Genomic DNA, 20350 nt, shown 5'->3' on the forward strand with positions numbered 1-20350 from the left:
ATGCGAGAAAATCGATCCAAAGACAAAAAAGCAACGAGAACATGACAACTTATAACTAGGACTATTTCTTTTACGTGCAGTATAACGGCAGTAAAGACAATTCTGTCACTTCCGATTGCCCGGATGAACTTCAAACAGAAAGTTTTGTCCTAGGCACTCATTTCTTGCGTGGTTATTGACATCAACAAGTAAATAAAATATTTAATGTTTCGCATGCACATCGCAGAGAAAATTTCACATGTAACTTTATCTCATACAATTGAAAAATTAGACATTTAAATTCTTGTAAATTCCGAGCTTCTTAATGCGTATTGATCCCAGTCATGTGACCTCAATGGCGCCTTCCATGTGCCGAAACACTCTACATTGCTCGTGACTTGCAGCCAGGAAACACCAGGTACTGAACCGAGTTCTTGACCTAGACAGTGTGTACATTGTATATCTGTATTACGTGTTCAGACGATACGGATGTGATGCGTCGTCACTGTTGCTAACTTATTTGACTTAGCAAACCTAGCCGGCACCTGCGCCATCGTCATTGTACACGATTTCGATACTACTGCAACTGGTATTGGCTAAAGACAGACCTGAAGGAACACGGTTTTGTGTCAACAGCAGATGATGTCGGACTGGTTTTCCCATGACAGAGTTTTCGTCTTTTGTCAGTACTGGACACGTACGTGCTGGAGACGCTTTCTGTCAATGTCATCATTTGCACTGCAGTATCATGTTGATGTAGGCCAGAACTCTAAATTAGTAATATTACAATACATGCCAGATGAGTTCATCTACAATACTGATCACTTTGGTGGTCAGTATGGTGCAATTAAGATTTTGTTCAAAATAAGGCTTGTAGTTACATTTGTATTGTGGCAATGCATTAAGATAATGATAATGTATAAATTCATATATTTTTTGCTGTCTGCAAGATGCATTTAATTGCAAACTGATAATAAAATGTCGAAGTTGTGACCCAAAATGGCTTGGACCCAAAATGGCTTGGACCCTAAAGAGGAATGGCTTCAGTGGGTCAACTCAAACAGTGATATTGACTACATCAGTGCATCACCACAAGAAACTATGCTTTTAATTTAGGCTTCATGCATTAACTTCGTTTTTTTACTTTAGAAGTGGATATTGATGCAAGTATGGACGAAAAATTGCATTTCAGACGCATCACTAAGTGTCCCATTGTGATGTATTTTTTCACTTTCCCAAAGTCGATGACAAGATAAAATCAGCTTGTCCACTGTGCACATCAACAAACTATACCCAAAAGACTTCATTTCGCACCCTATTAGCTTACAAATATTCGAAAGATTTGGATGCTGAGAATATTTTTACATAGCGGTGTCTCAAGTGTAGCGTCTGAAACGCAACCCAAACAATCGCAGAAAATGTGTTCGAAACTCGAGTTCAGACCGGTTTCCTTGCGTTGACGAAATTCTCTTGGAAATTCCACACAAACCGATGACGTTTACACAGAAAATCCAAACACATTTTGACCTTGGGACACAAAAAAAAGTGACGCGTCCCATCTTCCGGTCACTCGTGCATCTGAAACGGAAAGTAGCACTTTTGTCTGTGTAAATAAATTTATAGTTTGCATTCATACTTGCAGTGTTAAAATGTCTTCGAGTGGTGGTCAGACTACATGTGACATTGAAACTATAGATTTTCTGATCAAACATGTCCACACATGATATATATAAGGCCTAAAAAAAAAAATAGGTGTGGTTACGGTAACCCGACCTACCCTATTTTTAGGGGCCGACCCTATAACTTTTTTTTACATAATTTGTCAACAACAACAACAACAAAAAGAAAGAAAACGAGTGCAGAAAATGCAATGAAAGCGAAAGCGCTCGAGTCGCACACTTATTTCTCTGTCAAGTAGGTTTAATTTGTACACATTAGAAAAAAAGTTAACAAACAAAAAAAGTGATTGCCTACCTTCCTACCCTATTTTTTTTGGCTATGTTACCTTAACCACACCTATTTTTGTTTTTGAGTCACTTGAGAAAAAGTGACTCTATGTAATCGGTCAGTGTTAGTCTGTCCGGCCGGCCGTCCAGCCGGCCGGCCGTCCGTAGACACCACCTTAACGTTGGACTTTTCTCGGAAACTATCAAAGCGATCGGGCTCATATTTTGTTTAGTCGTGACCTCCAATGACCTCTACACTTTAACGATGGTTTCGTTGACCTTTGACCTTTTTCAAGGTCACAGGTCAGCGTCAAAGGAAAAATTAGACATTTTATATCTTTGACAAAGTTCATCGGATGTGAATGAAACTTTGTAGGATTATTCTTTACATCAAAGTATTTACATCTGTAGCCTTTTACGAACGTTATCAGAAAAACAAGGGAGATAACTAGCCTTTTCTGTTCGGCAACACACAACTTAACGTTGGGCTTTTCTCGGAAACTATAAAAGTGACCGGGCTCAAATTTTATGTGAACGTGACTCATTGTGTTGTGAATAGCAATTTCTTCCTGTCCATCTGATGCCTCATATAATATTCAGAACTGCGAAAGTGACTCGATCGAGCGTTTGCTCTTCTTGTTTTGTGCCTAATAACTAGATGAATACCTGCTTCGCCGGATACGGCTTCGCCGGGAAGAAGTCGAGCCGAATACCCGGCTGCGCCGGGGACCCGGCTTTGCCGGGTGTACGCCGGCTTTGCCGGGTGTACGCCGGCTTTGCCGGCGCACCGCACGAAGGAAGGGAGATAAACGCGCAAAACACTGGAGAAGAGTAATACCTTCTAAAAATAGTATAACGGCAATATGGATTGAGCGTTGTCGACAGTGACCTTCTAAAAATAGAAACGGGAATATGGATTGACGCCACATGAAGGAAGGGAGATAAACGCTGAAAACACTGGAGAAGATAAGGAAGAGTTACTGGGAATGGATCCAGAGAAAAACCAAAATCGGTTCAGCGCTGCGCGCTGAGAGCACGTGTTGAAATATCTCATCGACCAGGTTATGTCCGGGGTGTACCTGAATATGGCCACCAAATTTGAAACAGATCCATCGAGAACCTTGGGCGTGCATCGCGAACACACAGACACACACACACAGACACAAGTCGTATTATATATATAGATGTATATGTCACGGTAGAGACGAAGATCTGGTAGAAACATCGTTTCTACCGGTAGAGACGACGATCGGAGTTTCTACTGGTAGAAACGACGATCGGAATAAAACGTTTGTGTGTGTGTGTGTGCAATGTAGGTGATTTTGTCAATTATGAACACAGTTCTATCTTACCGGAATGAACTCGTTTTTAACGTTGTTTACAGAGCACGTGCATTTGTGGGAAATGTATTGAGAATGTCAGCAAATATTGTTCACCTACTACAACTGCCTTCACTGACCAGACGAAGACAGCAATCACAACTTTTTTTCCTTCAGAGTGAACACAATTCGTGAAATATCTCTGTTAGTTTGACTTCCGAAAACAGTATTCCGCAGACCTTCAACATTCTTATAGCAGGCTATTTTAATTGTTGCTAAAGATTGTTGACAATGGAACAAAAAGAAGATTTCTACAAATTGTTAAGGCTTCACATTGATAGCCTTGATTCAACAAAAAGAGACTCGTTTACGATAACAAGACAAGTACACACAGGCTATATCTGCCTTGCAGTTGGATAAGGGCGAGAAGTGTGGGAATGGCGCTGGGTTTAAGTCCAGACTGTAGAGAAAAAGACTACTGAAAATGGGTCTGAAATTGTGTACCGTACTTTCCGGGTCATAAGGCGCGACTTTTTTCCTCGAGTTCGACCCCTGCGTCTTGTATAACGAAGCGTCTAATCCGTGTATGAAATACGAAAAAAATCAAAGAGACCGCCTGAGTACCAGTCAAACAACTTGTGATAATGCATGTTTCAGCTACTAGGTACTGCCCTGGCCAAGTTTCCTCGAGCTCTCAAGCCACCCAGCTATCACAATGCCTGCCTTTGATCTGGCCGCACACACAGAGCACACATAATTATTTCCACTCTGTTAAACTCGGTCACTGACCGGTCACTGACCCGGTGCAGGAAGTATTTCCTCTCTCAGATATGACAGGGGAACCACCTCTCATGGCAAAAACTGGGTCATTGACCCCTGGGAAGAAGGTGGTGTCTATAAACAATGGACCTGGCTTTGATCTCGCCGGCTTATTTTCATTCTTCGACTACCGGTATACTTTTTCAATTTTGGTGCGCCCTATCGGCCCCCTGCGTCCAATGGGTGACTGGATTACAATTTTTTTTTAAAAGAAGGGGGTGCGTCTTAGATAACGAAGCGCCTTGTCACCCGGAAAGTACGGTACAAGCTTTTCACAAACAAAGAAAAGCTGAAGAACACCTTTAAACAGGCAGATCTGATCGATCTGAGAAATGTGCAATTTGACACTCTCCTGGACGTCGACATTGAGAGTTTAGAAGACATCAGCGTCATTCAAGCGTCAAGACAAGTCACCAACTGGGCAACGGGGGCATCCTGCAGTGGAAAATGTAACACCGCTAAATGCAAGTGCAAGCAAGCAGCAGTACCCTGCTCTACAAAATGTCACCCTAAATCCACCCGATCCATAATTTTTATATTTTTAATTTTCAGAGATTGTTTTTAATCCAAATATAACATATGTATATGTTTTTGGAATCAGAAAATGACGAGGAATAAGATGAAATTGTTTTTGGATCGTTTAATAAAAAAATAATTTTAATTACAAGTTTCCGATTTTTAATGACCAAACTCACTCATTAGTTTTTAAGCCACCAAGCTGAAATGCAATACCAAACCCCGGCCTTCGTCGAAGATTGCTTTGCCAAAATTTCAATCAATTTAATTGAAAAATGAGGGTGTGACAGTGCCGCCTCAACTTTTACAAAAAGCCGGATATGACGTCATCAAAGGTATTTATCGAAAAAATGAAAAAGACGTCCGGGGATATCATACCCAGGAACTCTCATGTCAAATTTCATAAAGATCGGCCCAGTAGTTTAGTCTGAATCGCTCTACACACACACACACACACACCACGACCCTCGTCTCGATTCCCCCCTCTATGTTAAAACATTTAGTCAAAACTTGACTAAATGTAAAAACAAGGAGTAGGAGTTTATGGTGTCCCGTGTAATTCTGTAACGCTGTAATGGTTTGTTTTTTTCTCCTGAAAACCAAGTGTGACCAAATTTTATACTAGCTGGGCTACAACAAATAAGTGGTGTTGTTAACATTTATAATAAATTTAGCTTCATTGTACTTTCCTTTGCTAATTTAGAGAAAGTTTTGTTTCTAGTGTTGCGAATGCTACGGTGTCCCATTGTATTTACAACTCTTTAAGTTCACACATGCAGTTGGGGGTGCAAGGTCTGTTCTAAAAGTCTTATTGCAATGTCATCAAGCATATCATAATCAAAAATTAATGGACATCTACTTTTTTTGTTGATATACATAGTGATGGTGTCCCAACGTTGCATCCGTAACGCCAGAATACCCCCCGTACTAAACATGCTGCTCCTGGTAAAAGGATTCATGGTATCCATTTTGTCATTTCAAAATCTGTTTCTACATTGTTCAAGGTGACCTTAACAGTTATTGTTTTTATTTTAATTTTAAATTTTAGCTCATTTTCCCCCTTTTGGTACTAGTACTGTAGATGAACTCAGATTGCAAAGGCAGATTTACAGAAAACGGCTCTCCTTCTCAAGGAAGGATGATCACTGCAAACCAATGTATTCATCTCGAGTGAACTCCCAGTCGTCTGTATAATTCATACCAACAATAATTCCTTTTAGAATGGGAGGAGCCAGCTCGAATTCCTTCTGGACTGACTTAAAACTAACAGACCTTTTGTTTTCTACTTTCAGAATGTCCAAAAGAAAACCAGGATCAGAACTGAATGATCGCAACTGGGATGAAGAAGATGAACCAGAAGAGGTGAGTACAGATTAGGCACCATGGCTCCAAAACCGGTGTCCGACATAAGCTCGAACGACAAAAGCTCGAATGGACATAAGCTCGATGCGACAAAAGATCGATGCGACATAAGCTCGAACGACATACGCTCGACCGGACAGATGCTCGACGCGACAAAAGATCGAACGATGACACACACACATGTTGCTAATCTTGTGTAGAGTGATGCTGTCAAAACTACTTAGATAACGTCATATATGGCTGGTTTTTAGTGTTGATGTATTGGTTTCGAGCGACAGATTGATTTAACTGTTTGACATCGCTTAACGCGTCGGGGGTCGACACTAACTTATTTGGCCTGGGGCCACACTTGCCCCAGAGATGGAAATTGCTGGGGCGGAAAACAAAAATCTGGGGCCCACTCTTATTCATGCTAAGTATATATATATATATATCCCATGAGCTGCTTCTTTGTCTCTGTAATGCCACTATGGGTATATATGTTGTATTAAATAACATATTCTTACTCCGAATCACATTAGCATTGAGTCACCTGAGATGCTTATCACTGAAAAACGCTTACCCGGCTAAAAATTTTAAAGGGAAGCAACCCATCACCAAAACGAAAGTGAAAGTAGCTTTGGTAATGGGCCAGCACACTGGGAGTTACCTCCCATACGGGAGTGTGCCACGTCACTTCCTCTAGGAACACGTGCCTATCTCATACGTTCTTTTCACCTCGGAGAGGACGGTTCACTTTTTGACGCTCTGTGGCCGACCTTGTGTGTTTGAGTGACACCCGCCGGCCACGTTACCCAGCTTTTCTGCTCGCCTTGCCTACAGTTTGGTGAGCTCGTTCCCGTTTGTTGTTGGTTGTTTGCGCTGTTTTCGTTACTGTACGTTGTCCGTTTTTTGCGGACTTGTGTGTCAGTGACTTGCGTGTTTAGCCATTTTGTTGTGCGAGTTAGTTAGCTAGCTCGTATGACTTTGCTCGTAGCTCTGCGTGCCCCTTTCTGTGTTGGGCAAGTGTAGCTATAGTATTTTGTTGACGCGAAAGAGTGTGTGTTTACTGTGTTCAGTCGTTTAGACTTACGTGTCAGTAAATTTTTTCGCGTTGTCACGCGTCGTTGACTTGTGTCAGTTACTTGCGTGTTTCGCCATTTTGTGGTGTGAGTTAGTTTTCTAGCTCGTGTGACTTTGTTTGTAGCTTTACGTGCCTCTGTTTTTGTTGGGCAAGTGTAGCTATCGTATTTTGTTGACGCGAAAGTGTGTTTTTTACTGAGTTTTCAGTCGTTTAGACTTACGTTCAGTAAAATGTTTTCGTGTTGTTTACATGGATTTGACAGCATGTCTGATTCAGACAACCGCTGTGGCAAGTCAGACCCCATGGGGAAATTTTAAGCCTTAGGCTTCTTCTTTAGCAGTTTTACTTGTACAGACCAAGAACGTAACTATTTGTTGTCTGTACCTTTTTCGGCGCCTAGCGCTGTTACTACTTCTGCTATCTTTTGTGGCGCCTAGCGCTATGGTTACGTCTGCTCCGGTTCTCTACTACGGAGACTTCGTCCTCGTTGTTAGCACCTGTGCAGGGTGCGTTGGTTCCTTTCTGTTTTAGACACCGGTTCCGGGAATCCGCAGCTTGGTGCAAGCAGAGTTCCAGCGTTCCGTCGCCAGTTGTTTGGCGTTTCCGGCATCTGGCAGTGACGTCCGGGAGTTGGCTTCCGTGTCTTTGCCGTCCATTTCCGGTTTGGAGCAGCGTCCTCCCTCTTCAGCTGCGGCTGGTAAGCAGAGCTGGTCCGATAGCCCTCGTGAGGCGCCTGGACGTTCTCTCTCGGGAGACAGCTCTTTCGCATCGGGTCACGACCGATACCATGCTGATCTTTCATTTCCGGCGATAACCTACGAGGCCCCGGATTTGATCGAACAGCTGCGGCAGTCGGTTTCGGCTGCCGCATTTCCGGCACTTGCCGGAAGTGATGATCCGTCCGCTCCGGCACGCAAAGGCGGTCGCGGCAGGATGGAGTATTCACTGACTTCCGGTCCTTCCGGATCGCGAAGTCAACCAGTGCAGCCTTCGCTTCCGCATTGCGCGGTTTCGTCGGCTACACTACCGGCACTTGCCGGAAGTGATGATCCGTCCGCTCCGGCACGCTAAGGCGGTCGCGGCAGGATGGAGTATTCACTGACTTCCGGTCCTTCCGGATCACGAAGTCAACCAGTGCAGCCTTCACTTCCGCATTGCGCGGTTTCGACGGCTACACTTCCGGTTTCGGCCGGACACGCTGCTTCCTCTTCTGGTGCTTCCTTCCGGATACCAGTGGGTGGATTCCAGTGTACGCCTTCCGGCCAGTTAGTGCCTAGGCTTGAGCAGGCATCACTCCACTCTGATGGGGGAGTGACGTCAGCTCATCCAGCTCCGGTTTTTGCGGATGGTCGTCCTGCCTACCCTTTACCTTCACAAGGTTCTGGGCTGCAGGATGATGTTCGTGTACAGGCATTTCCGGTTTCCGGTTTGCCAGGGCATGCTTCTGCTTCCGGAACTGGTGTTTTTGGTTTCAGTGCAGCCTTCGCTTCCGCATTGCGCGGTTCTGTCGGCTACACTACCGGCACTCGCCAGAAGTGATGATCCGTCCACGCAGGCACGCTACGGCGGCTGCGTCAGTATGGAGTATTCACTGATTTTCCGGTCCTTCCGGATCTCGAAGTCAACCAGGGCAGTCTTCAATTCCGCATTCCGCGGTTTCGTCGGCTACACTTCCGGTTTCGGCCGGACATGCTGCTTCCTCTTCTGGTGCTTCCTTCCGGATACCAGAGGGTGGATTCCAGCGTACGCCTTCCGGCCTTTTAGTGCCTAGGCTTGAGCAGGCATCACTCCACTCGGATGAGGGAGTGACGTCAGCTCATCCAGCTCCGGGTTTTTTACGGATGGTCGTCCTGCCTACCCTTACCTTCACAAGGTTCTGGGTTGCAGGATGATGTTCGTGCACAGGCATTTCCGGTTTCCGGTTTGCCAGGGCATGCTTCTGCTTCCGGAACTGTGGTTTTGGTCATGGCTCCATGTGTGACTATTCTGATGCTCCATCAGGGGTCAACGAGGAGTCTCGGGGCGTGTTTCCGTCGAAGCTCAAGTCTGTTCTTGACATCGCGGTGGAAGTAGCGTCTCGTTTTTTTCCCCGAAGGGGTGGTGGCTGCGGACTCTTCCGCTCCGTTCGTTCCTTCGGCCATGGCGGACTTCCGGCCGGCACAGGAGGATGTTTCTTCCTTCCGGTTCGCCGAGTCTCCGTCAGTGGCTTACCAACTTTTGCATTCGCTGGTTCGTCCAGCACATGCGGGGAGTGGTATTCGGCCAGTGCCTGTTCCGTTACTGCTTCCTTTTGGTCCAGTTCCGGTATCAGCTCAGCAGTGGGTGGCGTCGGCTTCTCAAGCCTCTTCCTTTGTGCCTACGGGCAATAGGAAGCTTAGCTTGTCCACTCAGAGCCAGAGCTGGCTGGTGTCTTTTGCACTCCCTAGGGGTACCCTTCCGGTTCTCCGGGAATTGCTGCCTCTTCTGGCTAAACCGATCAAGTATGATCCGGTTCTGCCGGTTTCTGAGGCTTCCTCCTCTCTGCTGAGGAGGTTGGACGTTGGCAGATCGAACTGTCCTCCGTTGCAGAGACTCTTGTTCGAACTCTGTCTCGGTCATCGATCGATTCGCTGGTTCCTTTCACACTCAGTGAAGAACAATATGCGGACGATGTCTCTGCCCTTTTGACCACCTTGGCCAAGGTCAAGGAGGAGCAATTGCGTCTTTCCTCCCTACAGTTCTCCCAAGCGGTCCTCTGTAGGAGGGATCTCTTCCTCTCGCAGTCCCAGTTCACGGAGCTGGCTACTAGGGAGACCTGGAGAGTCTCCCCTGTCTCAGAGGAATCTCGCTTCTGTTCTCTGGCAATGGTTGCCAGACAGAAGGAGATTCAGTCGAACAAGGACAGTCAGTTCCTCGACTTCACTCTGCAGGGGGTGAAACAGTCTAAGCCTTCTAAACAAAAGCAGGCTCAGACATTGTCGAATCTCAAGCCAGCTCAGAAGCGGCAGGCTCTGCCGGTCGCTCGTGGCGGGAAGAAGAGGACGGCATCGGGGAGGGGGTGTGGCAGCTCTGGGAGTAAGCCACACCCCCAATGATGCGATCACGATCTCACCCACCTCCCGCCTTCCACCTTGGTGATGGCGGGAGGCCCCTCCCGTGCGCTTTCTCGTTGGATGTCGGTAGTTGACAGCCAATGGATTGTGGGAGTGGTGAGATCGGGCTTCCGCCTGCTCTGGCGGGAGGAAAAGGCGCCTCTTACCCGAGTGCCGCCGCGGTTCAAGCCCCTCTTCTCGCAGGAAGCACGTTCCGCCTTGCAGTCGGAAATTGCCTCTCTGCAGCAGAAGGGCGCGGTGGAGAGAGTTCGGGTCCATAGCTCCCTGGGATTTAAGGGCGTCTTTTCGCCGTTCCCTAAGCGTCAGGAGGATGGCGTCCCGTTTTGGATTTATCTCTCCTCAACACTTTCTTGAGTGAGATAAAAGTCAAGATGGAGACGCCAGCCTCGGTCCGAGACTCTCTCTGCCCAGGAGACTGGGTGACCTTGATCGATCTCAAGGACGCATACTTTCATTCTTATGCATCCGGCCGACCGGAATTGGCTTTGTTTCCGGTGGGGAGATCAGATCTACCAGTTTTGCGCACTCCCTTTCGGGCTGTCCCTCGCACCATGGATTTTCACCATGGTGGTGAGACAGTTCTGTGCACTGGTGAGGTCCTAGGGTATCCGCCTGCGGGCTTATCTGGACGACTGATTCATCATGATCCAGTCCCAGAGCGGCTGTTCGCAGGATACCCTAATGGTTCTTTGAGAATCCAACTTGTTGGGGTTCTCGATCAACCGGGCAAATCCGGAGCTGACCCCGTCACAGACATTCACTTATCTGGGGATGTCTTTCGACACGGTCGCGTGGACTGTCCAGCCTTCTCAGAGAAGGGTGGACAAGCTCCAAGCTCAGATTCGCTCCACTTTGCCTCTCCTGATGGTTTCCATCCGTCTGGACTTGGTGGCTCGCTCGCATAGAGCGTCCACCTCGTCAGTTTATGCTTCCCACTGGAAGGCATGGACTGCCTGGTGTTCAGCTACAGGGGTGAGGTCGGTGGCTTCGCGCTCTATTCAGGTCGCCAACCGCCTCTCTTTCATGTCTTCGCAGGGCGCCTCAGGCTTCTCGTTGAGGTTCCGGCGCTTCGCTATCTCGGCGACTCTTTAGCAGATCGGTCGGTCTGTTCGAGTCGGGGGCGTTATAGCTGCAGTCATTAAAGGGGCTGCTCTTAGGGAAGCTAAAGCTCGTTTGCCCGCTCCCAAGTGGGACTTGTTTTTAATCCTGGAATTCCTATGTTCTGCGGATTTTGAGCCTTTGAGCGAGGCCATTCTGTTCAATGTCACTCGCTAAGCGCTGGTTCTTCTTTTGTTGGCAACGGCCCAACGGGGTGGCGAGGTCCACGCCCTGTTGGGTCAGCCTGGAGATATCTCCTTTGAGTCGGACGGTTTCGCATCTTTGCGTTTCCGGCCCGATTTCCTGGCCAAGATTCAGTCTCCGGGGCAGGCCTCTCCGCTGGTTAGAGTCAAGGCTCTGATCAGCGCGTTTGGCCCCGGATGACCTTGATTTGGTCAATTGCCCTGTGAGGGCTCTTTGTCTGTACTTAGCCCGGACTCAGCTGTTTCGGTCTAGTTCTCAGAAGTTGCTGTTTATCTCGCCCTTTTCTAGGCGCGAGTAAGGTTTGTCGAAGGTATCGTTGGCCTGGTGGGTGTCCTCGCTCATTAAGCAAGCTTATGAGTGGAGTCACACAAAGAGGGGGGGGGGGTCATGCCCTCCTTGCCACTTGACTCGGCCCGAGCCCATGATATGAGGGCGTGGGCATCCTCTCTGGCAGTACTGCGCTCCAGATGTCTAGAGGAGGTGCTGACAACTACGTTTTGGCGTTCTGAAGATGTTTTCTTAAACTTTTATCTTCGGGACGTCTCGGCTCTTCGACAGGATGGCTTCAGAGGCCTTCCAGTGCTCATAGCAGCAGGCCAGTTCCTGTCCAGAACTTGATGGTGAGTTTTGATTCTTTTCTAGCCCACCGCCTTGTTGATGTTATCTGCTAATGTGATTCGGAGTAAGAATATGTTATTTAATGGAAAATTTCCTAGATAAATTTTCATTTAATTAATATACTTACCCGAATCACATACTGTATTCCCTCCCACCTGCCCCGCGTATGGTTTTAAGTTTTTCTAAGACCGTATGAGATAGGCACGTGTTCCTAGAGGAAGTGACGTGGCACACTCCCGTATGGGAGGTAACTCCCAGTGTGCTGGCCCATTACCAAAGCTACTTTCACTTTCGTTTTGGTGATGGGTTGCTTCCCTTTAAAAAATTTAGCCGGGTAAGCGTTTTTCAGTGATAAGCATCTCAGGTGACTCAATGCTAATGTGATTCGGGTAAGTATATTAATTAAATGAAAATTTATCTAGGAAATTTTCCATTTTTCGGCTTCAATAAATACATTATGGGCTCAAAAAAATATATCATAATACCGATTCCTGTTTGGCCGAGGAACTATACTTCTGCCTACCCTTGACACTGCACCAAACATGTTTCAGTGGATTGATGAAGAGCATTGCTCACATGGCTAAACAGAAGAAAACACAACATTCACAGAGGACAAAACCATGATACGTATCTGTGGTATGCGATTCAGTAAACAAAGCGTTTATCTGTACACTTTGGGTGCAGGTCGAGTAAAAAAAAAAGAACAAAAGCGAAGAATCAACTGATAGTGACAGCAAACGAACCGCTGTTCATTTGAGGTGAAGCTAGAGTAACCTCCCTTCCACGAACACTGCACCGCTGATCTAAAAATGCACAGCTGATCTAACAAAACAAAAATTAAATGGCACGTTGCACTGACACAAAGTGAATCAATTAAACACTATACAAGACTGAAAATGAAGTGGATACAACTCTTAACTGCACAGCGGGTCGAGTTCTCCAAGCACAGTTTCATCTAACCTTACTGGCGACACACACAGTTCAGTTTGAACAGAAGCACGATGATCGACAGACAAAACCAGAGCAATTACAAGGTAATTAAATTACATATTACTTCCCCAAATCTCATAAATAGCAATTTACTTCCGTTAAGTGCTTAAACGTTGAACACGCTTCCCTGGTAACACAAGGGAAGCCACTCCCCTAAAGAAAAATCACATAAACAGTCACTAGACTACGTGATACCCCAGGGTAGGCTCCCCTTATCGCCACGTGACACGCGGCCGCCATCTTCAATTCACTTCTCTTCCAACGCCTGAGCTGCTCAGACGTGTTGGTTCACGCTCCGGCCTTTTGTGGCCGTTTCAGCTTTTTTTGAAGCTGAGTTGTTCCCTGGTTTTCTCTACGTTCGGGTGAGACCTTTTTATTTCGTATTGTGGCTAGCGTTTTCTGTTGTAGAAATTGTTTGATACAACTTTTTCGGTCAACATGTCTGACAAAGAACATAAGAAACGTGCGTCTGCATCAGCGAGTTCAGATTCTTCTTCTAAGCGGTCAGCTAAGAAAACGAAAGCCAATCCTACTGTTCATGTTACGGACCCTCTCAATGATACTTTATTTTAGTGTTGTTATTGATCCTCCTGCTGAGTCTCTTGTTGATTCTGCCGCTCCTGTACTTAGCGTTAAACCGGCAGACAAAGCTCCGTTAGACAAGGAGCAAATGATGGATATTTTTCATTCCTTTGCTGGTCAGCTTAAGGACATTTTTGCTGAGGAAAGGAGAGCGGCTAGTCGTGTTACGTCCATTCTCCCTTCTAGGGTTGGTGGTGTGCAATCTTTGGCTAAATTGCGTACACCTTCAGCTACCGTTACGTCGGCCGACGTCTCGGTTGAGTCTCCGTCTTCCGGTCGGTACGAGTGGCCATGCTCGTTTCCGGAACTGACTTCAGGTGTCCCTCACCTTCAAGGTATGTCTGGTCAGGCACAGGAAGTCAGCTGTCGTTCCGCGACAGTGGGTGACCATCGTGTCTTACAAGAGCGTCCAATAGCGGGTACACCTTCCTTTCTTGCGGACGTTTCTTGTGCCACCCCTCTGGGGGTGCGTCGCGAGCGTATGCTACATAACGCTTCGTCGATAGCACAGGCATCTTCCGGTCCGCTTGAGGAACCGGAAGAGGACATTGGCCAGATGTCTCGAGAGGCGGTCACTTCCGGTGATCGACCTCGCTCGGTTCCGGTTACCGCTGCCAGTAATACTGAGTGTACTGAACGCGGTTTCTTACCGGAAGGAAGCGCTTTTGCGCAGGACTCTTCGTCTGTTTACGGAAGTACTAATTCCGAACAGGATGAGGAAGTTTTCCGTTTACCGGCAAGGTTTATCCAGGCTCTTGCTCTTGCAGCAGAGGTGACCTCACGGTATTTTCCGGAGGGAGTGGTCGCAGGTGTAGATGCTTCTGCTCCTCCTAAATCAGCGGTTGACGATTTTTTACCATCGCAACCTGTTGCCTCGGGGTTTCGTTTCTCAGAATCTCCCTTGGTGGCTTATGAAATGGCGAAAGTTTTGGCTACTCACCCTCCGCTGGGTAGTAACATTCCTCTTCGACCAGTGCCACTTCTGGTGGCGCATGGACCGGTTCCCCCTTCAGTGGATTCATGGCTGGCCACAGAGCAGCAGGCTTCTGTGTTTCGTCATGCCACACACAGGAAGTTAGTGTTGAAACATTCCAATCGCGGGTTGATTCAAACTTTTGCCCTACCTCGGGCTCCACTTCCGGTGACTCCAGCTGTTGACTTCCTGCGTTTTGAGCATTTCAAGAAGGATAAAGCATTTCCTTACACTGAATCTTCTCTTCTGGGGTTAGAGGAAACAGGCAGATCTGCACTGGAACTTGCATCCCTCTCGGATACGCTGCTGCGTTCATTGACGCGGGTGCTTACTTCTTCCCTAGAACCATTTGAGTTCAGGCAAGATGCAAGCGAACAGGATGTGGCGGCTCTTTTGTCGGCATTGGCTAAAGTTTCGGCGCAACAAATGGCCTCATCAGCACGGCTCTACGCTCATGCAGTTTTTACTCGAAGGGATAACTTCCTCTCCGAGTCTAGACTGCAGGATCGGCGAACTATTGACTCTTTGCGCACATCTCCCTTCACGGAGGAGGCGCTCTTTGGTCCTTTGGCTCTTGATGCTCTTCACAAAGAGACCCAAGAGGCAAAGGATTTGGAGTTTGCCAGATACAATCAACGCTCCGCTAGTCATACCAAACCATCCAGCTCTGCTACCTACATGGCCCCTGCGGTTAAAGGTAGCTTTAAGCAAAACTCTGGTTCCTCTCGAGGTCGTGGAAGGGGTGCTTCTTCTAGCAACAAGAAGCCTTCCTTTGGCAAATCTCGGGGGTCTGGGCGAAAGCCCAACCCCCAATGATTCCCCCCCGATCTGATTATCCCTGCAGCCTCCATCCCCGTGATGGTGGGCGGTCCGTCTCGGGCGATCGAATTTTGGATGCAGAACGTAACCAACAATTGGATCGTAGGGATAGTCAGATCGGGGTTCCGGCTTCTCTGGAAAGAGGAAAAGGCTCCTCTTACCAGAGTTCTCCCTCACTTTTCTTTTTCGGCCAACAAGGAATCAGTCATGGTCATAGATGCCGAGATTCTGGCCCTTTTACGGAAGCAAGCGGTGGAGGTAGTATTAGATCATTCCTCCCCCGGCTTTTACAACCGGATTCTGGACCTTTCCTCCCTGAACGCCTATCTAAGGGACATACGCTTTACCATGGAAACACCAGCTACGGTCAGGGACGCCCTTCGCCCGGGCGATTGGGTCACCTCCATCGACCTCTCAGACGCGTATTTTCATCTTCTCATACATCCTTGCGACAGGAAGTGGTTGAGATTTCGGTGGAGAAACAAGGCATACCAGTTTCGGGCCCTGCCCTTTGGCCTATCCCTAGCGCCATGGATCTTCACAATGGTTGTCCGACAGATTTGTGCTCTTATCCGGCAGACGATTGGCTGATTCTGCATCAGGATCGAGGTCTTTGCCTTTCTCACACTCATGTCGTCCTGCGTCTCGCATTGGATATGGGATTTGCAGTCAATCAGACCAAGTCGGATCTCACTCCCGCTCAGGAGTTTTCTTACCTGGGTATGAGATTCGACACAGTAGCCTGGACCGTTCGGCCCTCTCTCAAGAGAGTGGACAAACTCCAAGACTTAATCAGAAATCTGAACAAGCAGCACAGTGCTCCTGTGAGGATTCTGGTGTCCGTGTTAGGACAAATGGAATCAATGTCCAAACTTGTACCGCTGGGACGAGTTTTCAAACGTCCCTTTCAGTCAGCTCTTGCAGCGGCTTGGGATCCGGCCTCTCAAGGCTGGGAGGTGTCTGTTCCCCTTCGGGACTGGTTTCGTCGCACAACCAATCAATGGTTGCAGACGGAATGGATTTTGCAGGGCGTTCCGATTGTCCTTCCGTCCTACAGTGCAGAGCTTTGCACAGATGCCTCCATGGTGGGATGGGGTGCTCATTTGGAACAGCACACGGCCTCAGGCCTCTGGGATGCTGTCCAAATGAAATCCCACATCAACAGACTCGAACTCGAAGCTGTGGCGCAGGGCCTTCTGGCTTTTCTGTCTCATCTGCAAGACAAGCATGTGCGTGTCCTGACGGACAACACCACGGTTGCGGCTTATATCAACAACCAGGGCGGAGTTCGCTCTCCCTCCCTGTCGCTGCGAGCGTGTCAGATTCTGGCCTGGTGCCAACAACAGCGGATCGTTCTGTCCGCGAAACATCTTCCGGGACGGTTGAACGTTGTGGCAGACGCTCTCAGCCGGTCTTCCCGTGTGATTCACACGGAGTGGACTATCACGCATCACGCACTCCAGCGGCTTTGGGTCCATTTCGACAAACCACAGATCGATCTGTTCGCGACACGGTTTTCAAAGAGGCTTCCTCTCTTCGTTTCCCCGTGTCCGGATCCAGAGGCAATGGCAGTGAATGCCATGGAACTGGATTGGTCGGGCCTGGTTGCGTACGCGTTTCCTCCACCATCCCTGCTCGGGAAAGTGTTACGAAAAGTGGAGATGGAGCGGCCCTCTCTGGTGTTAGTAGCTCCGTTGTGGACAAGCCAACACTGGTATCCGGACCTACTGCGTCTGTCTCGGGGCTCTCCCGTCCCTCTCAATCTAGTAAAGGGAGAGCTTCTACAACCAAGAACAGGCATTCCTCACGGAAATCCGCAGTCTCTGCGTCTTCACGGGTGGATGTTGTGAGAAATTCTCTTCTGCACGCAGGTGCTTCAGACATCACTGTTTCGTTGATTCAGAAAGCTCACAGAGCTTCCACAAGTTCGGTTTATTCCTCGCACTGGAAAGCTTGGAATACTTGGTGTCAGTTAAACAACGTCAACCCAGTAGCGCCTAGGTCCATGCAAGTCGCTAATCATTTGGCTTGGTTGTCTTCACAAGGTTGTTCTGCCTCCTCCCTTAAGGTTAGAAGATCAGCTATATCTTCAACATTACGACAATTAGGGCATGTTATCAATCTTGGCGGTCCAATAGCTTCAGTGCTGAAAGGCGCCTCGATTGCAGATATTAAGACCAAACAACCAGTACCGGCTTGGGATCTCTTTCTTGTTCTTGAATTTTTGAGATCGTCAGACTTTGAGCCTTTGCATGCTGCAAGCTTACCAAATCTAACCCGCAAGACATTAATGTTACTGTTGTTAGCTACGGCCAGACGCGGTAGCGAGGTACATTCTTTATCTGGCCTGCAGAAAGACATTTCGTTTCAAGCAGACGGTTCCGTCTCGCTTAATTTTCGACCAGATTTTCTGGCAAAAAATCAGAGGCCAGATCAGCAATCACCAGTGATCACAGTTCATCCACTGTCTAATATCTTAGCTCCAAACGATCCAGATCTTATGAACTGTCCGGTTCGTGCGCTAACTACTTACTTATCTCGTACAAGCCCCATTCGGGCTAGTAGTCAGAAGCTGTTATTCATCTCCACGAACACAGCTAGACACAAAGACATTGCCAAAGTCACTTTAGCAAAATGGGCTTCCACTCTCATTAGACAAGTCTATGTGTGGTGGCAGCAGAAGGATGGTGGGCGTTCTTCTCAGTTCATCCTTCCTCTCTCCTCGGCGAGGACTCATGAGACCCGTGCTTGGGCCTCATCTCTCGCTGTCCTCAAATCCAGGCGTCTATCTGAGGTCTTGGGCGCCGCTTACTGGAGATCAGAAGACGTCTTCCTGAATTACTATTTGAGGGACGTCTCTGGCACTCGTCCTGATGGATGCAACGTCCTACCTGCGGTCGTGGTTGCCGGGCAGGCTCTACCCAGAACTTAGGGTGAGTTATCTGTCTGCTTATATTCATGTTTTATGATCCCACCTCCTTAAGTAGCAATCTGCTATTTATGAGATTTGGGGAAGTAATATGTAATTTAATCAAAAATTTTAGTGTAAATTTTCATTTGATTAATATACTTACCCAAATCTCATATCAAATGCCCTCCCACCTACCCCGCTTTCAGACTTGCTCAGGCTTGTCAAGAAGTGAATTGAAGATGGCGGCCGCGTGTCACGTGGCGATAAGGGGAGCCTACCCTGGGGTATCACGTAGTCTAGTGACTGTTTATGTGATTTTTCTTTAGGGGAGTGGCTTCCCTTGTGTTACCAGGGAAGCGTGTTCAACGTTTAAGCACTTAACGGAAGTAAATTGCTATTTATGAGATTTGGGTAAGTATATTAATCAAATGAAAATTTACACTAAAATTTTTGAATAAGCTTTCCTTGTGTAGCAAGCAGCGTCTGCTGTTAAAACGCACTCACACAATTGTCAACAGCACCGATTCTAAATCTACATTGCAACCTTCGGTAAATTCAGCGACACTCAATTAAACAATGATTGGACCATGTAAACAAACATGGTGCAAACATTCAATCATGATTCACCCATCAATAGCAACAACCTCAGTGCAGAACTCAAGAAGTCTGCAGCAAGCACTTCCATTCCTTTTTTCTTTAAAAGGCCCACTATCCAACTATACAGCATCAACATCAATATCTTTCCCACACAAGCAAGCTCCACAGCTACAATCAACAGCAGACAGCGTGTTACACGACACTTGAGATTGCCACAAGTTCTCAAACGTCGTATAGTTGTGTTCTTTTATTCTACGTCGCCCGTCTTCGCAGCAGCAAAAAACAACTCGTCAAATTGAGTTCGAGGATTTATTTAACATTCCATACATACAACTGCACATCGTAGCAGAACTCAAAGTAGAAGCTTTTTTACATACAAATCGCGCTGGCCTATATAGTAAATACTCAATCTCGAGAATATTCCAGACCGAACATGATACAACTAAAATTAGATGAACTGCCCATGGACTAGAATAGTGACGTTCTCTGTGACGTACATCAAAAGCGCCGACGCACTTAATCCGAGCGAACGCCACGAACCCATGACTCAAAACAACGTGGTAAACAACTTGTTTTGACAGGACTAGAAAGTTCACCTGCATTCTCGTCCAAACATAAATATTGTGTTTACCAAATATAATATCGCTACTTTCCCACAAAGTACAAATTACAAATAAGTCAACTACATGCAACACACAAAACTGAACTAAAGTTCAGCAACGGCTTACCATTATTCAACACAGATTCCCCAACCTCCCAAAAGGTGTGTGTGTGTGTGCAAGCTATTTCTGAGCGTTCAATGGCACGGGCACTGTCGGTGTTACCCAAAGGCAAAGGGGAAGAACCCTATTAAGCTTAGCACTGACAGGATTATACCTTGAAGCTTGATTAGACTTTTGATCTGCAGCCAGAACACGGAGACTAACTTCTGCAAAGTTAAAAATTGAAACACAGGATGTATGCTCAAAATCAAATAAGTTGTTTCAGATCTTTTTAATTTGACATCCAACCTAAGCAATTCACTCGCGCGCATGTGCATGTGTCTGTGTGTGTGTTTGGGTACGTTGGGTGTCTGTGTGTGTTCGTGTCTCTCTGTGTGTTCAACAAGCAAAGATGCACTGCGTCAGTGTTACGAGTGTACCTTTTTCGCTGGCCGGTTTGCTTCGTCATCCAGCACAGGCTACTGTTTTGCTTTACACTGATGTAAGTTCATGGTTATATGAAAGTATCCAAGAGCTCAGCAAACGTGTATTTCATCCTGATGGAGTAAAATCAGTCCAAACAGCATTCAACACGCAGTTTCAAGGAGCGGCCATGATACCGTTTTAGACAGAATTGACGCTACCAGTATGGGTTGATTAACGCAAGCACGATCGAACAAATTAACTCAGAGATATATTTTACTTACATGAAATGACTGGTTAAATCTAAAGAAAGTTATTCAGTAAAATGTTAGTTTATT

At 47.0% G+C, this 20350-nt stretch overlaps 1 protein-coding gene across 2 annotated transcripts in view; it reads left to right on the forward strand.

The window, feature by feature from the left end:
• The first annotated feature begins 251 nt into the window (after positions 1–251).
• LOC138970905 (nuclear pore complex protein Nup50-like) overlaps positions 252–20350 on the forward strand; it is a 49505-nt gene continuing 29406 nt past the window's right edge. Inside the window, exons 1-2 of one of the 2 annotated variants that reach the window (XM_070343483.1) lie at positions 252–397; positions 5872–5941. In XM_070343483.1, coding sequence (XP_070199584.1) covers positions 5873–5941 — 69 coding nt within the window. In that variant the 5' untranslated portion in view covers positions 252–397; position 5872. Of the gene's footprint in view, positions 398–449; positions 677–5871; positions 5942–20350 lie in introns of those variants that run through there. The other variant, XM_070343484.1, reaches the window with a different exon arrangement.

Source organism: Littorina saxatilis, linkage group LG7 (genome assembly GCF_037325665.1).
Source record: "Littorina saxatilis isolate snail1 linkage group LG7, US_GU_Lsax_2.0, whole genome shotgun sequence".
Lineage (NCBI taxonomy): Eukaryota > Metazoa > Mollusca > Gastropoda > Littorinimorpha > Littorinidae > Littorina > Littorina saxatilis.